At 47.4% G+C, this 19,576-nt stretch overlaps 1 protein-coding gene across 1 annotated transcript in view; it reads right to left on the reverse strand.

Moving 5' to 3' along the window:
• BSN (bassoon presynaptic cytomatrix protein) overlaps window positions 1–19,576 on the reverse strand; it is a 446,730-nt gene that overhangs the window by 80,906 nt on the left and 346,248 nt on the right. The window contains 1 exon segment of the mRNA XM_030569366.1: window positions 13,332–13,772. Coding sequence (XP_030425226.1) covers window positions 13,332–13,772 — 441 coding nt within the window.

Here is a 19,576-nt window from a genome sequence, read left to right on the forward strand (position 1 = left end):
CTGCATGAGAACTGCTCCTATACCACGCTTAGATGCATCCGTGGTTACTAGGAATGGCTTGACAAAGTCCGGGGCCCTGAGCACAGGGTCAGACATGAGCGTTGCTTTAAGTTGGGTAAAGGCCTTTTGACACTCATCAGTCCACTTAACTGCATTTGGCTGGGTCTTTTTGGTCAGGTCGGTCAGTGGGGCAGCGATTTGGCTGTACTGTGGTACAAATTGCCTGTAGTACCCGGCCAAGCCTAAGAAGGATTGGACCTGTTTCTCTGACTTTGGGACAGGCCACTTTTGGATAGCATCCACCTTGGCCTGTAGGGGGTTTATGGTTCCTCGACCCACCTGGTGTCCCAGGTAAGTCACTCTGTTTTGGCCTATTTGACACTTTTTGGCCTTAACAGTTAGTCCGGCCTGCCTGATGCGCTCAAAGACCTTTTCCAGGTGTAGTAGGTGTTCGGGCCAGGAGTCTGAAAAAATGGCCACATCATGGAGGTAGGCAACTGCATATTCTCCCAGTCCTGCTAGTAGACCATCTACCAGCCTCTGGAAGGTGGCGGGTGCATTTCGCAACCCGAAAGGAAGGACATTAAATTCATACACTCCCGCATGGGTGACGAATGCTGACCTTTCCTTGGCAGGTTCATCTAGCAGTACTTGCCAGTACCCCTTGGTTAAGTCTATTGTAGAGATGAACTGGGCACGTCCCAACTTCTCCAATAGCTCATCGGTGCGTGGCATTGGATAGTTGTCTGGACGAGTTACCGCATTTAGCTTATGGTAGTCCATGAAAAAGCGTATTTCCCCATCTGGTTTGGGTACCAGAACAACTGGAGATGCCCATGCACTGGTAGATGAGCAGATTATACCCATCTGTAGCATGTTCTGGATCTCCCATTCTATAGCAGCTTGGGCATGAGGAGACACCCGGTAGGGTGGGGTTCTAATGGGGTGAGCATTACCTGTGTCAATGGAGTGGTATGCCCGTTCAGTCCGTCCTGGGGTGGCTGAGAACAATGGGGCGAAGCTAGTGCACAGCTCCTTGATTTGTCACCTCTGCAGACGTTCCAGGGTGGTTGAGAGGTTCACCTCTTCCACGCCGTCTTTTTTCCCTTCGTAGTAGACACCTTCAGGCCACTCAGCATCATCTCCCTGGACTGTAAACTGACAAACCTGTAAGTCTCTGGAATAGAAAGGCTTGAGAGAATTAACATGGTACACTCTGGGCTTTAGTGAGGAATTGGGAAATGCTATGAGGTAGTTCACAGTTCCCAGGTGCTCTTGGACCGTGAATGGCCCTTCCCATGATGCTTTCATCTTATGGGCCTGTTGCGCCTTCAAGACCATAACCTGGTCTCCTACTTTGAAGGAACGTTCTCTGGTATGTCTGTCATACCAGGCCTTTTGCTCTTCCTGAGCAGCCTTTAGGTTCTCTTTAGCAAGGGCTAAAGAGGGTCAGAGGGGGTTTTGTAGGTTGCTTACAAAGTCCAGAATGTTAGTCCCTGGAGAAGGTGTAAACCCCTCCCATTGCTGCTTCACCAACTGTAATGGCCCCTTAACCTCGTGACCATACACAAGTTCAAATGGTGAAAACCCTAAACTGGGATGTGGTACAGCCCTGTAGGCAAACAGCAACTGCTGCAACACTAGGTCCCAATTATTGGAGTGCTCGTTGATGAATTTACGTATCATGGCCCCCAAAGTTCCATTAAACCTTTCCACCAGGCCATTGGTTTGATGGTGGTACGGGGTGGCAACCAAGTGGTTCACCCCATGAGTTTCCCATAGTTCCTTCATGGTCCCTGCCAGGAAATTAGATCCTGAATCTGTAAGGATGTCAGAGGGCCAACCTACCCTCGCAAAAATGTCTGTTAGGGCCAGGCACACAGTGTTAGCCCTGGTGTTGCCTAGAGCTACCGCTTCCGGCCATCGGGTAGCAAAGTCCACGAAAGTCAGTACGTATTGCTTTCCTCTGGGCGACTTTTTTGGGAAAGGACCCAGAATATCCACAGCTACTCGCTGAAATGGGACCTCAATTATGGGGAGTGGCTGGAGAGGGGCCTTGACCTGGTCTTGGGGCTTTCCCACTCTTTGGCATACCTCACAAGACCGGACATACTTGGCAACATCCTTGCCCATCCCCTCCCAGTGGAAGGACTTCCCCAACCGGTCCTTGGTTCTGTTCACCCCAGCATGGCCACTGGGATGATCATGGGCTAAGCTTAAGAGCTTCCCCCGGTACTTAGTTGGAACAACCAACTGTTTTTGCGGCTGCCATTCTTCCCGGTGTCCACCAGAAAGAATCTCCTTGTATAAAAGTCCTTGGTCTATAACAAACTGGGATCGATTAGAAGAGCTGAGAGGTGGTGGGGTGCTCCGTGCCGCCGCCCAAGCTTTCTGAAGGCTGTCATCTGCTTCCTGCTCAGTCTGGAACTGTTCCCTTGAGGCTGGGGTCACCAGTTCTTCCTCAGACTGGGGACTTGGGCTTGGTCCCTCTGGAAGCGATGTAGGTGATGGGGTTGTTTCCGTTGCTGGTGTACCGCTCTCCGCTGGTGCACCTGAGGGTATTTCAGGCTCTGGCTGAGCCTTTTGGGTATGGCTGTCTGTTGCTTCTGCCAGTTTTGGCTCGCTGGCCCCCTCTGGTGTTGAGTTTGAAGATGTGGTTGCAATTGCTGGTTGCTGTTCCAGTTCTGGGCCTGGGACTGGAGGTGCTGTGGCTGTTTCAGCGGCTGATATGGAATCCGGGACCACTACCTCTGTCTGGGTCTCTGGTAACACAGACGGGGCGTCTGTGGATGACTCAGGAACAGGAATGAGTCTGGAAGCTTGCCTGGTTTGGCTACGTGTAACCATTCCCACTCTCTTGGCCCGCTTCACCTGGTTGGCCAAGTCTTCCCCCAGTAGCATGGGGATGGGATAGTTGTCATAGACTGCAAAAGTCCACATTCCTGACCAGCCTTTGTACTGGATAGGCAGTTCAGCTGTAGGCAAGTCTACAGCTTGTGACATGAAGGGGTAAATTGTCACCTTGGCCTTTGGGTTGATGAATTTGGGGTCTACGAAGGATAGGTGGATAGCTGACACTTGTGCCCCCGTGTCTCTCCATGCAGTAACCTTCTTTCCGCCCACTCTCAAATTTTCCCTTCGCTCCAAGGGTATTTGAGAGGCATCTGGGCCTGGGGATCTTTTGGGTGATGGTGGTGTAATGAACTGCACTCGGTTGGCAGTCTTTGGGCAGTTGGCCTTGATATGTCCCAGTTCATTACACTTAAAGCATCTTCCATCTGACTGGTCACTGGGTCAAGGTGGGTTACTGGAGACTGGTGAGGTGGAAGAATAGTGTGTCTGTGGCTTTCCTTGGGTTGTAGGTGGGGTCTTTGGTTGCCCTTGGTTGTAGGGTTTATTGTCGGTGTGCCCTCTGGGGTATTCATTCCCCTTGACAGTAGCTTTCTTGCTTTCTGCCACTTCCATCCATCTGGCTCCAATCTCCCCCGCCTCGGTGAGATTTTTGGGTTTTCCGTCTTGTATGTACCGTGTTATGTCCTCAGGAACACCATCCAAGAACTGCTCTATTTGTATGAGGAGGTGTAGTTCATCCAAGGATTTAACATTGTGTCCTGATATCCAGGCCTCATAATTTTTCCCAACGTAGTAAGCGTGTTTGGGAAATGACACATCTGGTTTCCACTTTTGGGTTCTGAAACGCTGACGGGCATGATCCGGGGTTATCCCCATTCTGTATCTGGCCTTGGTTTGAAAAAGTTTATAGCCGTTCATGCTCTCCTTAGGCATTTCAGCTGCCACCTCTGCTAATGGTCCACTGAGCTGTGGCCTCGATTCTACCATGTCTTCTACCTGGTCTTCAGGGATGCTGTACTCAAGACAGGCTCTTTCAAAATTTTCCAGGAAGGCCTCGGTGTCATCACCAGCCTTGTAGGTGGGAAATTTCCTGTGATGTGGAACCATAATTGGCGAAGGCTTGTTAGGATTGGCTGGAGCCTGTTGCTTAGCCTTTTCTAATTCCATGGCCTGTTGGTGGGTTTCCCTCTGGAGTTCCAGCTGTTTTTGGTGGTCTGCATCTTTGGCTGCTTGCTGTCTTTTGTAGGCTGCCTCTTCTTCTTCTTGTTTCCTGTGGTGGGCTGCATTTTTGGCATCTTGTTCTTTTTGTAGCCTTTCCATCTCTTGTTTGTGAGTTGCCTCATCTCTGGCCATTTGTGTTCTGAGCAGTTCTATCTGTTTTTCCATTGCTTCGAGCTGTACTGCATCTGGTTTTCGTGACATCCTGTTTTCTTGTGTTGGGGTGCCCTCCGGTGTTTGTTGTCTGAACTGCAGGTTCTCTGCTGCCTCCTGGGGTCTGCCTAGCAACAGTGCCTTTTTCCCTTTCTTCCTCTAGCTAATCTTTTAAATGTAAAGTAAACCAGAAAAACCACTTTATTTGCATGTGTATTGCTGGATACTGACTCTCAATGGGAGTGCTATTGTCACAAAAGACCCTTTATAGCTCCTTAATGGTTCCTTGCTTAATATGTAAGCCACAACTGCCAGAGAGAGCAGAAAAAAAATTCTCTCTGGTTCCTTTTTAAAACCAAACCCTCTCTGCTTAAAAGCCCCTAACAGAGAAAAGAAAAATATAATATTCCTACTGGCTTCTGGATTCTATCTTTCCCACAACGCTGCACACCATGTCATAACCTATTCCCAGATTTGGACCTTAGCGTCCAAAATATGGGAGTTAGCATGAAAACCTCCAAGCTTAGTTACCAGCTTGGACCTGGTAAAGCTGGCACCACCCAAAAAATTAGAGTGTTTTGGGGCACTCTGATCCCCCCAAAAACCTTCCCTGGGGACCCCAAGACCCAAATTCCTTGAGTCTCACAACAAACGGGAATAAACCATTTCCCTTCCCCCCTCCAGGTGTTCCCTCCCTGGGTTCCTGGAGAGATACACAGAAGCAAGCTCCGTGAATCTAAACAGAGGGACTCCACCCTCTCCTGTTTCCAGTCCTGGAAACACAAGTATTTCCCTCTTCACCCAGAGGGAATGCAAAGTCAGGCTAGTAAATCTAACACACACAGATTTCCCCCTGACTTCTTCCTCCCACCAATTCCCTGGTAAGCACAGACTCAGTTCCCTGGAGTTCCCCACTAAAGAAAAACTCCAACAGGTCTTAAAAAGAAAGCTTTATGTAAAAAGAAAGAAAAATACATAAAAATGGTCTCTCTGTATTAAGGTGACAAATACAGGGTCAATTGCTTAAAAGAAATATGAATAAACAGCCTTATTCAAAAGAACACAATTCAAAACATTCCAGCAACTACACACATGTAAATACAAAAGAAAAAAAACAATAACCCTTATTGTTTTATGATCTTTGTACTCACAACTTGGAAACAGAAGATTAGAAAGCAGGAGATAGAAAAATCCTTCCCATAGCCGAGAGGGAGTACAGGCACAAGACCAGAACAAAGGACTCACACACAAACTTCCCTCCACCCAGATTTGAAAAAGTCTTGTTTCCTGATTGGTCCTCTGGTCAGGTGTTTCAGGTTACTCCTTTCCAGGTAAAAGAACATTAACCCTTAGCTATCTGTTTATGACAGTGTGACAGAGGCTCAGAAGGGTGAAGTAATCTGCCCAGTAAGTACTGTGATCCAGAGGCTGGGCAGGAGATACTGGCTTGCTGTGTCACTGTGGGGATAGGCTACTGGCCTATTTCCTGACTGTGAAGAGCTATAAGTGACACATTCTTAAGGCCATTCAGGGCTCATCTACATGACCAGTTAGTTCATGGCAAGCTGGGATGTGAATCTTCTCTGCACTAGCCTTCTGCAGTCTACGCTATGTGTGTGGACCCTGCTGATGTACACTAATGGTTCATTTAATGTGCTTTGATCTATCCCTCTTTGAAACAGGACTAGATCAAAGTACATTAATGAACTGTTAGTGCACATCAGCAGGGCCACAGAACAGTCAGTGCGCAGCGGGCTACTGTGCAGCAGCTTTATACCCAGCTTGCTACAAACTGTCCATGCAGATGAGCCCCGAGTGGCAAGAAGAGCACATGGCTCAGCCTTCTGGCTCCTACCAATGAGCCCAATCATCTCCTCCTCTGACAGCTGTAACCAGTTGACAAAGGTGATTTTGGGATTATCCACCAACCTAGAGCTAGTGGGGAATGGCGGAGGGGACGCCATTTCATCAGGAAGTTTGTAAATGTCATTAAATTGCTTCAAAGGGCAAAAATTTTGCAAACTTATAAAGAGGCATATTGAGAATGAAACCAAGCTTCAGTAGAAGGATTTCTCCTGGCTTTGCCTCAGAACAGACTCAGTGGATCATTCCCATTGTATATCACTTTTTGCATTTCTAATGCATCCACTTCACTCTTTGTGTATTTTTATCAATGGGCAGCCTGCACCTAACCCTTCCGCAAGATGAGTCCCACGGAAATGTGCTTGCTGAGATCAGAGTGCAGAGCAGGGGAAATCCAAGCTGCTACCCCTGCAAGTTTGGAAGGCTGCATAGTGCATTCCCAACCCCACAGCTTACACACCACTCCCCCCGTTTAAAGGATGCCATCTGGCTTGCCCAAGGCTGCTCTTGGGGCAGGGGAGGTTCTAGGCACCAGCAAAGCAAGCACTTGCGGCAGCCCATTAGCAGGGGCGGCAGGGATCCAGCATGGGAGCTGAGAACCAACAGGAGGCCCTGGGAGCTGTAGTTCCTCGTTTAGCTCCCTGCCTATAGAGCCAGAGCCAGACCCAGATCAGGGAAAGAACTACATTTCCCAGCATTCCCTTGGCCACTACCAACAGGAAAGAAAGGGAGAGGAAGTGAGGTAGCTGCGACCTCATGCTGTAGCTTGCTGTGAATGGAGAGCTGCGCTGTGAAGGGTAGGGATACCATATTTTAACATTCAAAACATAGGACACTCCATTGGGAGGGATGGTAGCCCCACCCTGCCACCATCCACTCCCTCCAACTGCCCCCCACAGAAACCCCAACCCATCCAACCCCCCTGCTCCCTGATAACCCCCTCCCAGGACCCCTGCCCCTGACTACCCCCCAGGACCTTACCCCCTATCTAAGCACTGCTGGTTCTTGCCCCCTTGTTGGTGTCACAAAGCATAACCCTAAGTAACTTAAAAAGTAAAAGGCAATAAGGAGATGGAATCTCCCTGTTTAGGCCTCAGATGAGCAAAAATCCCTCCATGTTTAAACTCTAATTGACCTAACAGGCCAATAAATAGAAAAGGCCAGGTGCAACATCCGTTATCAGTTGCCACACAGCTCAAACCAGCATAAGGCAGAACTAAAGAGGCCTGCATACTTTTGGCCGAGGGAGAGGAGATAACGGTTCACAAAGAAGAAAGGACAAGGTCGTAATTGAAAGGAGTGGACCTAACAAGATAGACTTGTAGTCTCCAGTTTTAATTAACTGTTTAGTGTAACTGCTTGATGTAACTGCTACGAGGGGGGAAAAGGGGGAGGGAGGAAAGAAGGGACGGGCTTAGCTAAAAGTAAAGTATAAAATGGTAAACTGCTTGTATTAGATGTCCTGGATCTGAGACATGCCAAGTCTCCCAGCACCGCTTTGAGCTCAAATAAACTTGTGTTTTGCTTCTCCACCCTGGTGTGTTTATTGGCACTAAGCCCTCTGGGCACAAACCACTGTTGCTTGCCTCGGGCAGCGTCTGTGCCTGCAACACCCTGATTGCCTCCTCCCGGGACCCCTGCCCCTATCTAAGCCTGCCTTCTCCTTGTCCCCAACTGCCCCATCCTGAGACTCCCCCCAATTTCCCCCCTAGAACCCCACCCCCTACCTGTCCCCTGAAAAACCCCTGGCACTCCCATGCCTATCCAACTGCTGCCTGTCCTCTGACTGCCCCCCCCCCAAAACCCTGACCCATCTAAACTCCCCTTCTCCCTGCCCCTGACTGCCCTCCTGAACCTCCACCCCATCCAACTCCTACTGCTCCCTGTCCCTTGAATGCCCCCCCCGGAACCCCCTACCTCTTCTCCAATCCCTCCCCCCCCACTCCCCTTACTGTGCCACTCAGACCAGTGTGTCTGGCTCCGTGCAGTGCCAGACACGCTGCTGCATACATGCTGCCGTGCTCCCCTGCGGCGCCACAGCCCCCCCCTCCACCAGCACGTGCCTTCCAGATTTGAACACCTCAAAATTCAGGAGTGCTCAAGCTCAGTTTAGGCAACTGTTACTTCATTTCTCCCAAATCAAATATACTGATCCACTGTAACTTGCTGTAGAAAAAGTAGGATAAAATTGAACAAGAAATGCTTCCCAGTGCTTATTAGGACTGGAATTGCTATTTTCAACAGCCATTGCCTTTTTGTTGTTTGTTTGTTTAAAAGGAAGACAGTGATATTGCATTAGCAAATTCCCCATAGAAACAAAGAGTGGAACAAAAGGCACCTCAGCTTTTCCTCATTCATGGAGGACAGTCTTATAATATGCATCCAGATATCCTCCAATCACACAAGCTGAAAACTGTTCCACTTTACTGCAGTTCTGTAACCATATATGAACCAATCCTGTCTGTATTCTGTGCACATCTAAAATTCCTGCTGTATGACCTGCCCTGGGAGCGAGTTACCAGTGACCCAGGGCTGTGGCGTAAGGAGGGTGCAGGTAGGGGTGAGGAGAGCCCAGGGCTGGGGCGGCAGGAGGTGTGTGTGTGGGGCAATGGTGGTGGGGGGGAGAGCCCAGGGCTGGGACGGGGGCTGCCAAAACTTTTTTTGCTTGGGGTGGCAAAAAACCTAGAACTGGCCCTGTCTTGGGGCTCCTCAAGCTTGACATGTAGTACAAACAAGGCTTCTGGCTTTGTAACCAGACGCCCTTTAAAGCCAATCTGTGTCATCTTCACTGTGTTCCTCTCCCAGGCAGCCTGGAGAACCAACTCCACTGGTTTACTGGGAATTTGGTTTGGTTATTGCCCAGAGCTGATAAACACGCCTGGTACCGATATGCATTTCAATAACACTCTCCTATGTTAACTTACCAACACTTGGCCACTACTGAGGAAGGAACAACTCATGAAGTTAGCAGTATGCATTCATGCACACACTTGTACACCAAGACACCAGATGTGTTTGCATGAGTACCTGGCCAATTAAGTGCCTCACTGTCCGTGGGCATGTACCAATATCTGATCTGTGTGCATGCATCCGGAACTGGCACACTCAAATATTTACGTGTGCTTAACTCTGGCCCAGGATAGTCACTAGCTGCTCTCCGGGGTCTAGGAATGGGTTATAAACAAGTTATAAGAACATTAGTAAAAATACTTCCCAGATTACGCTAAAATCAGCTTTTGTAAAAGCAAACATTCTCTGGTGTGTAAGAACAGTTAACACACAGTCCATCCAATAGCAATATATTACAAAGTGCTACATTAACAAAAGGCGGGAGATGGGTTACTCAGCTGAAGTGTACATACATTTCAGAAACTGAGATCTGTTAATTAGTTTCTGTATGTAAATAAATACAATACTAGGAAACTTTCTAGCTACAATGCAGTTTTTGTCTTTACATTACCTGCCTGGAGATCATTAATCTCTTGGGATGTCAAATTAGTTAGTTAGTTAGTACCCATTACGCCTCTGGCGTTCAGGGCAGCAGCGAAGCTCCTCCACTCCTGTGTGTTTCTGGCAAGTCTTTCAATGGTTCCCCAGTTGTGCCCCAGGTTTTTCAGCTCAGCTTCCACAGCTCTTTGCCATGTTGTTTTCAGGAGGCCTCATTTTCGCTTGCCTTCAGGTATCCATCTTATTGCTACTCTGGTGATGGAATCAGTTTCTATCTGAAGCACATGGCCAATCCATCTCCAACACCTCCTGGTAATGATGGTGCTCATATCTTCTTGGCTGCACTATGTGAATAGGTCTGACGCAGATTGGAATTAAGAATTTGGACACGTCATACTTGATGTCAAGGCTAAGGGTAAAATCTGAAACTACATTGTAAATTTCAGGATGTTTATGTTCCCAGTGACAGGGCCTGGCCATCAGCTCCGAGGAGGAGTTCCAGGTCTACTGTCCGACATCCAGTCTCCAAATGGTCTACACACATGGCAATCACAACTTGAGGGGACAGGGAGCACACTGGGTTAATGTGTTAGTGTTCTCCAGACAGAAAGCTGGATACAAACCCTGTCTCAGGTCACATGTATGGGGATTATAGTCCTCAGTAAGTGTTTATGCACATCATAAAACTCCTACATAATTTAGCAAGATCAGGCTTCTCTCTTCCAAGCAGGCCTCTAAACTGAAGGACCACAGGGTATCAGAGCCTAGAGCTGGGAATAGGGAGGGCAGCAGGCTAGGATGACAGGGCATCAGCAAGGCTTCCTTGTGAGGGGAAAGGCTGACCTGACCTGCTGATGTTAGGCTTGGCTATGGACCAAGTGCTACTGGCTTGATGCTTTTATGAGGAAGCATTTCCTCCCCTCTGAAATAAATCGCCTCTTCATGTCCAATTATTTCTAATGCTCCAGGAGTTCTTTGAGGGCAGCTACCATAACCCTGATTTTGGGCCCCATAGAATCATAGATTATTAGGGTTGGAAGGGACCTCAGGAGATCATCTAGTCCAACTCCCTGCTCAAAGCAGGACCAATCCTCAAATTGCCCCCTCAAGGATTGAACTCACAACCCTGGGTTTAGCAGGCCAATGCTCAAACCACGGAGCTATCCCTCCCCAGGGCTGGCTGTAGCACCCCCAAAGCCTGTCTGACCTAGATATTAGCTCTCTCTCTAGAGGGCTGCCTACGTTCAAGATGGCGTTAGGGCCTCTCCTGCCCTGGGGACTCAGCAATCATTAAACAACAGCTCCCTGTAGCTGACAGAGGAGCAGGACAATCCTGACCCCTGGGCCAGCCGTGTCATTACTTACAGTTTCTGGCACTGTTGGGGCCAGTCCCACCTGCTCCCCTCCCCTGCCAGTGCCTGATGATGGACATTTTCTTTGCCTGTAATACAAACCCTGCCTCCCTTCTTCACTCCAAACTCCTTAGAGCTGCAAATGGGCCAAAAGGCCATTTGATAAATTCAACTGCTGCTCAACTGAGTGCTGTGTTCTGATCTGTAAAGTCTGCGGTAGCTGCAAGCCCAGCCTCAGCATTGAGCTTTTTAATCTTCAAATAGAAGTTGGGGAACCTATAATTAGATCTGAGTTCAGGAAGGGACTAGTCCTGCTGCCCTGCAAAGTGAGAGGTTGAAGATCTCTGTTCTTGTGTCTTGGACACCTGCACAGCTGGATAAAAAAGCAGTGAAAACAAGGTTCATTAGCAGCATCCTCTGGGGACAGAGGCCATTGAATGCCTGTTAATTTAAGTGACTGAGAGTTCTGCAAAGCACTCTGAAAAATCAAGGCGATCCCAGGAAAACAATGCAGGATCCTTGTCAGCCACTGACAGAAATAAACCCAGTTTCATTGACACCACAATTAGGCACGATGGAAGGACCCTGGAAAGACATGAAAGGACTCTGAAGTTGGGTTCCCAAACAGGTGTGGAACATGGACCACCCAGGACCCAACCTGTAACTTGTGAAAAGAGGTGACCCCCAGCCACTACAGAGTGACCCCAATCTGTTTGCAGGCAGAAGTTATTCAACTAGAGACGTCTCAACAGCTATCTGTGCAAGGAGCCCTTTGTGAAGTCAGTTTCCTTAGTGTTTGCCCAGGAGATGGCTCTGGAATGCTGCCTGGGGAAGCAGCAGGCACATGTAACAGCGCATCAGCTCATGCAGCTTTCCATGCTGCTCAGCATGCAGCTGTCAGCAGTACGTTCATGCCTGGCCTGACCCTGACTCTGCCATTAGGAAGTGCATCAGGTCCCAGTCCCGGGCTCTCACCTCCAGCTATTGTCTCATGCTGGGGCACCTCTGTGGGGAGGACACCTAGTGCCACACCTCCTCTGACCCATTCTTTGCTCCGCTTCATCTCCTGCCAGCACTAGCACGACTTTCCAGTGGGTGCTTCCAGGGGCTCCACTGTACCAGTTTTACACCATGTAAGTGCTCTGACCCCACTGGCGTTACTCCTGATTCACAGCAGGGCTAGCACCTTCAGCCTTAGGCCCAAAGACTGTATTGCTCCTTCCAGGTAATAAGTTTAGTGACAAGGATATCTCTGTCATTCTCCTTAGCCTTGCCCTTAATTCACGCCCATGCCTAGGGTGACCAGATGTCCGATTTTATAGGGACAGTCCCGATTTTTGGGTCTTTTTCTTATATAGGCTCCTATTACCCCCCACCCCGTCCCGATTTTTCACATTTGCTGTCTGGTCACCTTACCCAGGCCAGAAATCCTGCCGTCCCCGGATCTTTCTATTGGTAAGTCATAGCTGTCTAGGATCCTCCTGGAGTTTACCCCTCCCTGAGCAGGCTCAGTTGACACCCTTAGTTGTCCCCCTCTGTGCTGGTATCATTTCCCACTTCTATGACTGCAGTTCCTTTCCTGTGTTCTTCCAAAATCCCTGCTTCAAGAGGTGGCTGCAGCCAGACTAGTCTCCTGCTCTCAGAAATGATTAGCCCTTCAGCCCATTTGGCACCACACAGACCATCTGCCCTTCCCAGACAGCTCTGCAGCCAATTCCACATGGCTCTTGGGGGTTCAATGCTCCCAGGGACTTACTCCCGCCTTCGGTCTTCAGTACCCTCCTGGTCTGGTACTGACTTGCCATCTGGCCCATCATTCAGCTCCCTATACAGCAGCTGCTAGTGACTCTTTCATTTGTATAACTTCACGTACCTGGAATTCTTTCACTGTTGAGACATTGGGCCCAATTCCCCAACCCCCACTAAGGTCAGTGGAGTTACACTCGGGGAATCATCTAAGTGAGATGGGAAGCAGCCTGTAAAGTCACCCTAAGACATTTCCCTGCTCTACAGCCTGTTGCTGACTCTCCCAGCTGTTTGGGCTTGGTGTCTGAAGGACACTGCCTACTAGAATGGATTGTGCAGTGATTTCCAAAGAGCTGACAGAGAAATGGGGATTGGAATCAAAGCATTAGACAGAAATGTACATGACACATTTCTGACAGGCCGTGGGACATCGCTTCCCCAGTGCAGTCATTTATACGTGCTTTCTCCAGCTCTCTACTGGGTCAGACCTGAAGGCCAAGCCCCTGTTTTTCTGAGGCTACCATGTTCTTTCTGTTCCCCTGCCCCTGCCCCTGCAGACTGCTAGCTAATGCCGCCATCCCAGACCTTTCCCTAAGGTGAGAGGGGGCGCTGCTTGCTCTGAGTACAAGGCAATGTTATACCCTGGCAGGAACAAGCCAGCCCTGTGGGAGGTAGGAGTGAAGTGGAAGGGGTGCTTACCTCCTGCTCTCTCACTTGCTGAGCCTCAGTGACTGCCTTGCTTGCTTTGCTCTCTGCTTCTGCCTTCATAGCCATGCTTTTCCCCTTTGGCAATGCACTTTCAGGAACTTTTGGAGCCTCACCAGGAAGTTTTGTCAGTGGATTTTCTTCTGAGGGGGCAAGGGGCTTGCTCTCTTGCACCATGGCCTGTAGCTTGCTCCGCTCTGAAGTCCTGAGATGTTTTCCTTGGACGAGGTGCCTGTCCTGGGGAGTGGACATTTCTGACTTTTGAGCTGTTACACGCTGAGGGCCTCCTCTATGCTGACCGGCTTCACCTGGTTGGTGTCGGGGGGATCCTGTTGGCTGCTGCTTTGGAGTAGGTAGTGGCATTGGAGCAGGATCTCCTAGGCTTCCTTCTAGCAGCCTCTGAGTTTGGCAGTTCAAACACAGCCATTCACTTTTCTGCAAAACAGTGAAAGAAAATACCATCCCTAAGTTACTGAGCTTTCCACTGCTGGTCTCTGTGGAGTGTGTTGTTCTGCCAGTGTTCAGAGGGGCAGAGAATTCAGGTTGCTGCTGAACCAGAGGCAAAACCAGCTCTAGGGAGCAGAGAGAAATGTGTCCCAGAGAGCCCAGAGAAGGGGCAGGGAATCTCAGAAACCACTGAGGTGGGTGAGGATTCCTGTGACTCTGTAACACAGGGAAGCAGGGTGCTTCCAAGTATGGGAGGGGCTGAGACTAGCTCCTTTCCAGCAGAAAGCAACATGCCCTCAGGCGCAGAAACAGGAGAGGTGTTGTCAGTGATGAAGGAAACTGTCCCACTTGTTAGCTGCAGTGAACAAGAGACAGAACCCTTCCTAGGGAGCACAGAGAAAATGTGTCTTAGGTGGGGGCCCAGAGGAGAAAACTATGAAAGGAATAGTGGGGTACAGGAATGTCTCATCACTGGTCACTTGGGGCAGGATGCCCAGGACACTAGGAGGATGGCTGGGGCAGCATCTGTGCACCCAGGCACTCAGCCTGTGACCCAGGTTTTGAAAAGGAACTGTGTACCTGACGTCCTGGAGGGGAGCAGTCACACAGCTGATTTCTCAGGGACAGACAAAGGCGTGGTGGAGGGTACTTCAATCCAGGTCCCAATTTTTCAGGATGCTATTTCTGATAAGTTTTTTGAAAGTAACTGTGTCTCTTTAAATCAAGATGCAGCTCCAATGCCTGTGATAACAGAGGAGCTGGGTCCAGGAAATTGCCAGGGGTAGTTTGCCAGAATACAAATGATCCAACTGACAGGGAAGGGGGTGTTTTTCCCCCCAGGCTGGTGAGATACAGAGAGCAGTTATGGGAAAGTTGCTGGGAAAAGGTGCATCTGATCAAAGGGTGCCCAGAGAGCACACATCACAGCTCTCAAGGGGCCAGGGAAGGACTCAATGCTGGGATGGGGAAACAGAGGGTAACCCCAAAATGGGAGCTGGATTTTCTACATATGTACAGTCCTGGGATCGGGAGACCACTCCCCAAAGGGCCAACCAATGTGCAGGATCCCCCTGAACACCGATCTTGCTAGACCCTGAGGCACCAAAATGTCAAAAGCATGATTAAATTAAGAGCCCACACAAAGGGAAACATTGGAGAGAAAGAAAAGCCAGTGACTAATTACATGGGAGAGAGTCAAAGGACACCATGGGTAATGAATAAACTAACCTCAAACTACACTATCTAAACAGAGGCCATGGTATCATAAAGATGCTTGTAAACACACAGCTGTGATAAAAAAAATTGATATTAATGTTAAATTTTGAGGATTTATATTTATATTTCATACTGCTCAGTAGACCCCTGGACCATATAATCTCATAGACAGTCTGCCATTCCAACACTCGGAATGATTATGTACCAGCATTTGTTATCTCAAGTAGAGGTTTCCCAAACACTTCAATCAAAATGAAGCAATAAATCAAGTGTATTAACTAGAAAAAGATAGAATTTAAGTGACTATTAAGGATATTTAATTATCATTATTAAATATTTAATACTTTTCAATTGGTATTCTATTGTTTAACAGTGTGATTAAAATGTGATTAATTGCGATTCATTTTTTTAATTGTGATTCATTTTTTGAGATAATCATGTGAGTTAATTGCAAATAATCAACAGCCCTAAAAGTGATACATTAAACAGTAAGAAGTCACCAGGATCAGATGGTATTCACCCAAGAGTTCTCAAGGAACTCAAATATGAAATTACAGAACTACTAACTGTGGTTGTAACCTATGGCTTAGATCAGCTTCTGAAACCAGATGACTGGAGGACAGCTAATGTAACTTCTATTTTTAAGAAAAGCTCCAGAGGTGATCCTGACAATTAGAGGCTGGTAAGCCTAATTTCAGTACCAGGCAAATTGGTTGAAACTATAGTAAAACAGGTTTAAAACAAACAAAAGGAAGTATTTCTTCACACAATGCACTGTCATCCCATGGAACTCTTTTGTCAGAGGACGTTGTGAAGGCCAAGACTATAACAGGGTTCAAAAAAGAACTAGATAAATTCATGGAGGATAGGTCCATCAGTGGCTATTAGTCAGGTTAGGCAGGGTTGGTGTCCCTAGCCTCAGTTGCCAGAAACTGGGAATGGGTGACAGGGGATGGATCACTTAATGATTACCTGTTCCGTTCATTCCCTCTAGGGCACTTGGCATTGGCCACTGTTGGAAGACAGGATATTGGGCTAGATGGACCTTTTGTCTTACCCAGTATAGCCATTCTTGTGTTCGTGAAGAACAGAATTATCAGACACATAGATGGCCACGATTTGTTGGGGAACAGTCAGCTTGGATTTTGTAAAGGGAAATCATGCCTCACCAATCCATTAGAATTCTTTGAGGTGTGAACAAGCATGTGGACAATGGTGATCCAGTGGATATAGTGTGCTTGGACTTTCAGAAAGCCTTTGACAAAGTCCCTCACCGAAGTCTCTTAAGCAAAGTAAGCAGCCATGGGATAAGAGGGAGGGTTCCTTCATGGATCTGTAACTGGTTAAAAATAGGAAACAGTGAAAGTATTCTTAAAACGAACATGTGCTGGGTTATCATCCAAGACTGATATAACATGAAATATATGGCAGAATGCAGGAAAAACAGAACAGGAGACATACAGTTCTCCCCCAAGGAGTTCAGTAACAAATTTAATTAACACACTGTTTTTTTAATGAGCATCATCTGCATGGAAGCATGTCCTCTGGAATGGTGGCCGAAGCATGAAGGTGCATATGAATGTTTAGCATATCTGGCACGTAAATATACTGCAACGCTGGCTACAAAAGTGCCATGCGAAGGCCTGTTCTCACTTTCAGGTGACATTGTAACTAAGAAGCAGGCAGCAGTATCTCCCGTAAATGTAAACAAACTTGTTTGTCTTAGCAATTGGCTGAACAAGAAGTAGGACTGAGTGGACTTGTAGTCTTTAAAGTTTTATGTTGTTTTGTTTTTGAGTGAAGTTATGTAACAAAAAAATCTAAATTTGTAAGTTATACTTTCACAATAATTGTAATTATTATTTTACAATAATTGTTTCCCACGGTATTCTTGTCAGCAAGTTAAAAAAGTATGGATTCGATGAATGGACTATAAGGTGGATCGAAAGCTGACTAGACTGTCAGGATCAATGGCTCCATGTCTAGTTGGCAGCTGGTATCAAGTGGAGTGCCCCAGGGGTTGGTCCTGGGGCCGGTTTTGTTCAATATCTTCACTAATGATCTGGAGGATGGCGCGGATTACACCCTCAGCAAGTTTGCAGATGACACTAAACTGGGAGGAGCGGTAGATAAACTGGAAGGTGAGGATAGGATACAGAGGGACCTAAAGAAATTGGAGGATTGGGCTAAAAGAAATCTGATGAGGTTCAACAAGGACAAGTGCAGAGTCTTGCACTTAGGACGGAAGAATCCCAGGCACTCCTACAGACTAGGGACCGAGTGGCTAGGCAGCAGTTCTGCAGAAAAGGACCTGGGGATTATAGTGGATGAGAAGCTGGATATGAGTCAACAGTGTGTCCTTGTTGCCAAGAAGGCTAATGGCATATTGAACTGCATTAGTAGGAGCATTGCCAGCAGATCAAGTGAAGTGATTATTCCCCTCTATTCGGCACTGATGAGGCCACATCTGGAGTATTGCGTCCAGTTCTGGGCCCCCAACTACAGAAAGGATGTGGACAAATTGGAGAGAGTCCAGCGGAGGGCAACAAAAATGATCAGTGGGCTGGGACACATGACTTATGAGGAGAGGCTGAGGGAACTGGGCTTGTTTAGTCTGCAGAAGAGAAGAGTGAGGGGGATTTGATAGCAGGCTTCAACTACTTGAAGGGAGGTTCCAAAGAGGATGGAGCTAGGCTGTTCTCAGTGGTGGCAGATGACAGAACAAGAAGCAATGGTCTCAAGTTGCAGTGTGGGAGGTCTAGGTTGGAAATTAGGAAACACTATTTCACTAGGAGGGTGGTGGTGAAGTCCTGGAATGGGTTACCTAGGGAGGTGATGGAATCTCCATCCTGAGAGGTTTTTAAGGCCCAACTTGACAAAGCACTGGCTGGGATGATTTAGTTGGTGTTGGTCCTGCTTTGAGCAGGGGGTTGGACTAGATGACCTCCTGGTATCTTCCAACACTAATCTTCTATGATTCTATGATAAAGAGATTGCACTACAGTACTTGTATGAGGTTCAATTGAAAAATACTATTTCTTTTGTTTATCATTTTACAGTGCAAATATTTGTAATCAAATATAATAATATAAAGAGAGCACTGTACACTTTGTACTGTGCTCTGGGTGTCACTAAACCTCCAACTGCTAGAAACTGAGACTGGATGATGGGATGGATCATTCAACACTGTCCTGTTCTGTTCATTCCCTCTGGCTACTGTCAGAGACTGGATACTGGCTAGAGGAACCACTGAGCTGACCAAATACTGCTGTTCTTATGTCTGCAGGGCACAGTTAAGGTTGTTTGAAGGCCTTAGCACTACATTTTCATACTTTCAAATGCTATGTTTTCTTTGAGTTTTAACTAGGGCTGTCACATGATTTAAAAATTAATCACGATTACTCATGAAATTAAAAAAACATGATTAATCATAACTGTAATTGCATTGTTAAAGAATAACAATACTTATTTAAATATTTTTGGAAGTTTTCTACATTTTCAAGTATATTGATTTCAATTACAACACAGAATACGAAGTGTACAGTACTCACTGTATATTTTTTTTTTATTTCAAATATTTGCACTATAAAAATGATAAACACAAGAAATAGTATTTTTCAGTTCACCTCAGACAAGTACTGAAGAGCAATCGCATTATTGTGAAAGTGCAATTTACATATTACAAAAATTTACAACTTACCAGTCTGCTTGTGCAGCTCAGGGGCAGCTTTTGGAAAATAACCAGCATTTGCTGGTTTGTCTGATTCAGACCTTGCTGTTGCATCTGGGGAACAAGTCACTTATTTAAAGGAATTTTGCCTTAATGAGAGACCACCCTTCTGGGAAGCGCTTGCACTGAATGCTGGATGTGTCTGCAGACCTAGAGATGGAGATGAGGTGTTACAACTTCTTCTATCTCTGGTTCCTTTCCCAGCACAAATGCCTGGCCTGGATGGGCTAGGAGAGGTGCTTGCAGACACACCTTGCTCTAATACATCAATTGGTCAATAGCTCCCTTCATACCTGGAGCTAATCTTAACCATTTATTAATCCCAGATGCTTCATTTTGGCTTCCAAGTGTGTCACAGCTCTCTGGTACTTGCTTTCTTGAAATCACACTGCTCCCGACCGCCATCAGGACAATCACTATCCAGGGCACAGTCATGTATCTGCTGAAAGCCGTGCACTCATGGGAAAGACGAGAGGTGTCCATTTACAGAGTATTAAGCAAGAGAGGCCAGCTATCTCACAGGGAGCCTGTGTAATGACACTGAAAGCTTAGGGTCTGTAGTGATGCTAGCAGGAGGGCCAGGTTAGGATTTAGGGACATTAGGCACCCGGGCAGTGTTAGTCAGGGAGCTGGGCAGCCAGAGGGAGCCGCAGGGTCTGTCTGCTTCCAGCAGCCTCGAAAAAGAATCTTTATAAGGATTAGAGCTGAATCCTGTCTCCTCTCTGCTACGCACAGAGGCTGCAGGATCCTGTGGCATGCATAACACGTCACATCTGAAAACCAGCTACTTTTCCTCCCCTGACATGTACCCTCCTCATAGGTGGTGGGTGAACCCCAGCTTTGGGGA

The sequence above is a fragment of the Gopherus evgoodei genome, chromosome 7, assembly GCF_007399415.2.
Source record: "Gopherus evgoodei ecotype Sinaloan lineage chromosome 7, rGopEvg1_v1.p, whole genome shotgun sequence".
NCBI classification, from domain to species: domain Eukaryota; kingdom Metazoa; phylum Chordata; order Testudines; family Testudinidae; genus Gopherus; species Gopherus evgoodei.